Source organism: Vanellus vanellus (genome assembly GCF_965231255.1).
Source record: "Vanellus vanellus genome assembly, chromosome: 6".
In the NCBI taxonomy this organism is placed as follows: domain Eukaryota; kingdom Metazoa; phylum Chordata; class Aves; order Charadriiformes; family Charadriidae; genus Vanellus; species Vanellus vanellus.
The window spans coordinates 61749552-61757251 of NC_138911.1; the positions used below are offsets into that span (position 1 = coordinate 61749552).

At 37.5% G+C, this 7700-nt stretch overlaps 1 protein-coding gene across 1 annotated transcript in view; it reads right to left on the reverse strand.

Annotated features, from left to right (window-relative positions):
• The window catches only part of WDR25 (WD repeat domain 25), a 66317-nt gene extending 58711 nt beyond the window's left edge, over nt 1–7606 (reverse strand). Inside the window, exons 1-2 of the mRNA XM_082484768.1 lie at nt 7592–7606; nt 4635–5410 (exon numbers count right to left, since the gene is read on the reverse strand). Of these exons, the coding sequence (XP_082340894.1) occupies nt 4635–5351 (717 nt within the window). The 5' untranslated portion in view covers nt 5352–5410; nt 7592–7606. The remainder of the gene's footprint in view (nt 1–4634; nt 5411–7591) is intronic.
• Between the last annotated feature and the right edge of the window lie 94 nt (nt 7607–7700).

The window sequence follows — 7700 nt, forward strand, 5'->3', positions numbered from 1 at the left end:
CAATTATAACGTCTTCCAAATAAGACGCTAACAATGTGAATGTAGTATTGTGGTTTCTGCAATTGGTAAACATGTCTTTCAAGAGATTACACTAGGTAGCAGGGTAGATAAAAAGTTAACAGCTGTGTTCAATAGTAACCTGTGATTCTGGATTCTTGGGGTTCTAAACCAGAAATACCTAAACAAGGTCTGATGCTCAGAAAGTGCTGAATATCCACACTATGGAAACTAGGCAGCTTTAATAACAGTGCTGAGTCTCAAAATTTATGCAAAAAATACTAGACAAGAATTAAAATCACAAATTCGGTGTTTAAGTAGGCAAAACCAAAAATGGCAGTAGTAGCCTAAATTTCATTTACAGCAGCTATTCAAATAGAAGGCAGAGAGTAAGCATTATCCAAAGAAAACATTTAATCAGTTCAATCATGCTTCACAATCTTTAAAATACATATTTCAACTAGGAACATAAGCCAATGACAATACAGTTAGAATGTAATAGTGAGGAAGAACCCTGCCACCGTAAAGGCTCCCAACAGCACTGTCCCCAACATGAATTAGGTTTCCTCCCCCATTCTCCAGCTACCTACGCTGGAAGTACTATCAGCTTCTCCTTCCAAAGAAGAGGCTCAAAATCCCAAGAAAATAGAGGGTAAAAGACTTGCCAAAGCTGAAATCTAAGTTTAGTGGGTTTTTTTCATTCCTTACAAATTTAAAATTTAGCATGAAACATTCTTCTATCAATGCTCCTGATTTGAAGAACTGTGGGTAATTAATCTGCAATACGTATTACTTCCCATATGAGGTTCTATCTTACTCTTACGTCTCTGTGAAGTTTTCCTATATGCTTAGAAACACATGCATAAACTTTTAATTGTGGTTATTCAATATACAACATGGAGGCAAACATTAAAATATTCCAGTCTTTAAAGGAACAGTTTAGTTCCAATCCCTTTGTCAGATGCTGAGGAGCCCATCTGCTGGTAGAAGCGTTAGTCTAGAGAAATTACACCCCTGAGCTGATAACTGATTCTTTTTCAATAGTACCACTTGATAACTGTTCGGGTTTTTTTAAAATGCAGCCATACACAAAAAATTAAGACCAAATACTTTTAATGAAAAATATAAAATCCTCTGGAACAGTGCATTGCTTCCTAAATACGCAAGATCTTTATACAAACCACTTCAGATGATCTTTCCTGACACTAGGCTATTCTTCAGTCAACACAAACTGAAAACATCAAATCATTTTTTGCAAACGTTTTAATACAACTTACACAGATTCATAAAGAAGATGGTAAAGTGCACGTTGGTTAATCTGGGAGAACATAAATGGAAAGCTGTTCCTTTCCCCTGTTTTAAACAGGATACATACACACACTTAAAAAGAAACCACATAATCAGTTCTATATAAACATTTTAGATATATCCCTGTGCGATATGGACTATTTAGTCACAGTAATTTAGATGGGAACAAATAAATTAAGATCACTAAATTAAGATAACTAAGCCAAGTATTTCTTCCTTCTCCATGCCAAAAAAAGACCAAAATCCTTTCCCAGAAAGGGAAAATCTTAGTTTGTGATGAAAAATTTAAGAAGAAAATATTTAAGCACATAAGAACAGATAAAAGATGCAAAACTGTTTGGCTAAATACTACAAAAATTGTATGCAACTATAAATCTTTTGATTTAAGCACAATTTGAACTACCACAGTCAGTCAGACCTGCTTAGCCAGAAATCTCAATTCTGAGAAATCTCCACTAATATTGGACTCTTCAAAAGATAAATGTCTTAATGCAGAGGCTGAAGGTAAGGACTGAATCCAAGATATTTACACATAAAAATATTCAGGTACAGTCACTGACATGACTAACCGAAAGTACAGAGTTTTGAAGCTCTGGATTGCCTACTCTCTCTGATCATACAGGGATTTTGGGCTCCTAACTGTGCTTTGAGTTTTACCTGAATCAGATGTTCAAAGTAAATAGTGCAAACATCCTCAGTGTCTGCATATTCCCATTAAAGGGAAAGAAAACACGCTTCCATTTAAATCCATTGCCTGGATTTAAACTAACAAATCCAAGCAGGTGTTTGGGGAAGAAAACAATAAAAAAAGGTAAGCTGTGGGAAGGTACAGGATCGAAAAAAAAATACAGCATTTACATCTGCATTTTCAATCAGTTGTTTTATGCTTACATCAGAAAACAGAGAACTTCAGGCAATGGCAGACAGCCAAAAAATCCCCAGAAGATAAACTACTGCTGTCATAGTCATTAGAGATTTATGGGCTCCTGACCCTAGAAAGTTAGCGAAATCAGTTTTGTACCACCAAGTCAATAATTGATCTAACCGTGCCCTCTACTGGCCTGAGAGGTACTTGTGTGAAGGTGCAGACTTCAGAGATGCTACTGCTTATATTGCTTACGGGCTTCGATTTCACCATGTGAAACAACACTAAGAAGCATTCATAAGTATTTCTCTACAGAAAACTCTCCAAAATATGGAATTGTGTTTTAATATACTTTGACAGTGACATTATTACTTTATTAATGTTTTAGAATCGCATGCTCTGAAGTGTTGCCAACATTAACATACTCTATTTACATTGAATTTCCATGGTTTGGGGCACTTAAAGCAATTCAATTTCTATTAAAAAAAAAAAAACCAGCTTTACTGTTAAAGACTGCTTCTAATCAGGGGTGGTAACACTGCTTTAGAAAAAAAGTAATCCTTCTTTCTGCTTAGAAAACAAGACAGGCTATTATTTCCATTTTTTAATAATTTTATATTGCAATAACAGCTTTGATTTCAGATTTTTTTACCAAATTTAACACATCCATAGTTTCATTCATCAGGAAAATGAGGCTCTGAGATAGTAAACAAACATTAAGCATATGGTGTGACAGTTTAAAGGGGAAAAGTCACATTCAGACATATTGAAGTCAGAGGTGCATATAGTTGTGTACAATCCAAATTTAAATTGCTGCTTACCAAAACCATCCATCAGCACTTTTTGCATATCTTGGTCTTTTCCTTCTAAGTCTGTTCTTCAAGTGGCAGCCAAGATTTAATTTATCCAATATATTAAAGAACACTTGCAAATAAAAACAAAGGTACATTTATCCTCCATTTAATCTTTAAGACAAAGATGTAAAAAAACTTTGGAAAGAAGATGTAGGAGAAATTACCCACAGTTCAAAGTATTCAGACTTTGATGGTGTGATAGGTTATGCTGACGACAGAACCAGTGAAGTTGTTATAACTTGAGAATAAAAGATATGCAATTGAGAGGAGTATATTTTATGCATGCTATAGATCCAGAGTTTTCTCTTCTGTAAGCACCAGTGCTTTAATAGAAATTAAGAAGAAAAAAGCAAAAACTCTGTCCAAGATTCAAGAGCATCACTGCTTCAGAGATGCAAAATTAGCACATATCTCACAGGGCCCCATGGCAAAACTGGGGAAAGAGGAAAGGAAAGAAAAAACGAAATTCTAAGATACGAAAAATCCTACAAAAGCCAAACTAAATGAAACTCATTTCTCCACTACAAATTAAACAGCAAAAGACTTATATTAAAATTGAGATTTGTTTATTTTTAATTTAAGAATTTTTTTCCTACATGACATCAAAATTCAAATTCAGTTTTAAAGTTTCCTCATCTCCTTTGGTTTTAGGAGTATGCCAATACAAAGGGTGTTCTTCTTGCCTCTTTGCTTAGTAAGGTTTACTTAAAGTCCTAAATTTTAGAACCAAGTTTTAAAATAATTGTACCTGCTATGTTAAATAAATGTTAGATACAATAAAGCATGCCTTCCCCCAGAAAGGACACTTTCTGTGTGCTCTGATCAAAACTCTGTTGCTGTGTAAACGCACTTTGGGAGACTATTCTTTTAACCCAGAGGTGGCATTAGCCTTTTATCTGGGAAAGGATACAACTAAAATATTTTTATTACACATTGTTAAAATAAAAGTAGACTCATTGAACTGACTGAATTATCAAAGAACTGAAGCCAAATTCAATAAAGCTAGAATGAAAACACTCTAACTATTGAAACAAACTTAAAGCGGGGAGACTCCTTAGATCATGACAGGATAACTTTCTGGGATGCAGGACCTGCCATACTAGTTCAGATGAAAAAAAAATCCACCTGACCCGATATACCTCCTCCAGCAGTAGTCACATCGGCCTGTCAGAAAGGTAAAGTTCCTCCAAATACTATTCCACTGTTGGCAGTCAGTTGTTTAATGACTTAAGGCAGAATCTGTATCCAGACCATAGTTCTTATGGCCATTGTGACATTAAAAAGTGGGAAATAACAAAAACCTAACATTAATATAGATTGCAAGAAATGACCTAGTAGAAATCTAACTTCTTAAGATCTAAACACTGAAGTGTCTAACAAAAAAAAAACCAAACCACATTCCAAAATAATGACACTCACTGTAATTACAATGAAAGATTAGTCTGCAAGTTCATAAAAGGGACTTGTACTGCAAAGCATCTCCTTGAATTCTGAATACTTTGGAACTGTTAAAAACATACAAGCAAGGACGTTACTCCCAGAAGATCATTATTCAATACAGTATTTTTAAGTTTGATGATTGGTCCACAAAGAATCTTGCTTTACATTACCTTGACTGTTTTATCCATAGAAGCCGAGAGAAGCATGTGACTTTGTTCTCGTACAGGACACCACTGGATTTCATTAACAGGGCCGCTGTGTTTAGACACGTGAAATATTAAGCTTTTGGGGACTTCAGTTAATTTATATTTGGATCCCAAATATGGCTTAATTAATTCAGAGATCTTTCTCAAAGTCTGCTGTCCCGATATGCCTAGCTTAACATCACAATCCGAGCTCTCTCTCTGATCAGATTCCTTTTTTTCAGGCATGCTGAAATTTTCTTGACGAAATCTTTTAGGGATATAGGGTCTAATTCCTTTTAGGTTAGTAGTACTGTCTTTATGTATTCTCTTCTGGGAAAAGCCATTTCCAGAGTGTGTTGAAGAGCTCAATGTCTGTTCATAGTTTTTGTAGGACATAGCTAATACAGCGTGGCCAGAGTATGCTCTCCTACAATAAGGAGATGTCAAATCAGCGCTATTGTTCTGTGCATAAGGCTCAGGGGGATCTTCACAAACAGTGCCTGTGCCAGAACTGTCAGTGATCTCAGTAGGCTGCATTTCATATGTAGATTTTGTGCCCAAACTACCAGGTGCAAAGTACTGAACACAATTCACAGAAGAACTTGGAAGGCTTGTTTGTCTGCTAGAAGTATTGGGGACTTCATTTTTTTCAGTTTCTGCCTCAGAGTCTGAGTCATCATAAGCAACCAGTGATGAACTCATTATGGCTAGACACCGCAGACTCCAAAATTCTTAGTGCTGGAATCCTCCAAAATGATGATCTACAATAAAGAATTGATTATTCAGAGCACAATTTATTACAGACCCTACAATTGGATTAACTTCAGGATATATATATGCTTTTCTTAACAAAAAAAACATCATTTTTATTACTGTTTATTAATGGAATTTATTCCTCTATTACAAAACATCTGCACATTCAATTATACAACACCATTTGCCTCCAAGCACTTTGCATACATTTTTAATGCATTGCAGAGCTGCATTTGCATACCACAAAACAATGAAAATGAGTATGAAAAGGAAAACAAACTTGAAACATAAGTACTGCAAATCACTCTAACTTTACTTGCAGTAGCACATACACACACACACACGCGCGCGCGCGCGAAGGTAATTAACTATGCGTTGTTTTGGTATGTACATTTATAATACAAATACTACAACTATTTTGGAGTCAATCTATTTCTTAATGGTACAGATGACTCGAAAAAAGTATGAAGGGGTTCAACCGGCAACTAAAAAGTAAATACATTTTTGACTCATTCAGCAGCCTTGCAGTATGAGGAAATTTTCCATCTATATCCCCAGAGCAAGTTCCACAGAGCCTTTAGTATTACAGAACCAGCTTATGCTAGAAGCTACACCGAATTCACTGTTTACAATTACTTACAGAAAAGCAAGAGCACAGACGCCTTGTTTACTATGGAATAAGCTTTTTCAAAGTGTCTGTGAGAAAGAAATCTCATGCTGAGACTGTGTATGTAACATGGTGAATAACTCGCCACCACACCAATCCCACCCTGCTTCTTCCAAAAATTTGGACAGAGTATGTGGAATACAGGGTTAACTGCATTCAAACAATTGACATGCCTGCAAATATGATCTTTCAGCCTCTGCTGTTTACAGCCAAAAAAGTACTGCTATCCTTCAATTGTTATGACTGATTAAATGGAACATTTTATTTCTGCTTTTTTTCCTTGCCCAGCTGTTAGCACTCATCATGCTGAAGTGATTTAACCCACAACACTTGCAGATCAGCTGCTGAAATTCTTGGTTTAGGTCAGTGAAGAAACTGCCCTCAAAAGCATCTTGATTAAATCGAGAATGCTGTATGAAGGTTGGTATCTATGGTAAGCACTTGCAGAATTAATACCACAAATGTAGGTCCTACAAATACTACTGCAGGAGTACTACACTAAAACTTGTAAAGATTACTCATTTAACTTCAGAATTAGAACTATTTCAATTAAAACAAGCATGTTTTATTTAACCTACATTACAGGCTATGGTCTGTATTCTGTAATGAAATTTCCAAGCACAGACACAGAAGACGGCTTCCTATTAAGACCTACATGTTCATCATAACAGATCCTTTCCAAGACAAGCAATTGAGACGTTTAACTGGAACAAAGTGACTAACGTTTTAGCACATAAAAGCGTCAAGATCTCCCTCTAGAGGACATTTTTTCTTTATCTGAAGTTTATGACAGCTGTAAGGGTCAGCAACTAAGAGCAAGGACCAATTCTTTTTTTAATAACACAGCTTCATTTATTAAAACAGCATTTCACTTAAACAGTATCAAGAAAAAAAATAGGTAGTGTTTCAGGAAAACTTGACTAACAATCCACTTCAAAAAACAGTAAGTTGAACCTTTTAGCAGCAAGCTGAAGCCTCTTATAAAATAAACAGTAACTTTAAAGGCCCGCACTTCAACAATTGCGACAAGTTACTATTTGTATTGCAGTGCTGAAAACAGGCCCCAGCCAAAACGCATCATGTTCAAAGAACAAATAAAGTAAGAAGCTAGCCTCTGGCTGAAAGCTATAAATGAAGATACATAAGTGGATGGGGTTAATCCACTAAGCCATCAGGGAAACTCGCACAACTTCTGTTTTCCCCTCCTTTTCACACCAGTGATTTATCCGCTCCCATTAAAGCCAACAACCTTACGTTCCACACGCTGACCACCACAGGCCCGCTAAGGGACCGCAGGTGCCCACGCCGGTACCACACGGGGGCCGAGGGCGCTCCCGGGGGGACGGGGGCAGCTGGGCAGCGAGGCCGTTTCCTCACCCCGGCACCACAGCCGTTGCCGCTTCCCACACGGGCACTCTGCCCCAACTCCCGGGCGCCGAGGCGACTGCTGGCGTAACCGCCGCCCTCGCGGCTTTCCCACCCCGGCACCAGAGCCCTTCCCCCTTCCACGTCCCGCAGATACCTGCTCCGCTCCGCTCCACTGCGCCGGTAGCCGAAACCGGAACTCAGCGGCCGGCCCGCGGCGTTAAAAGCGCGCCGAGTGGAAACAGGGAATCCCCTCAAACTGTTCC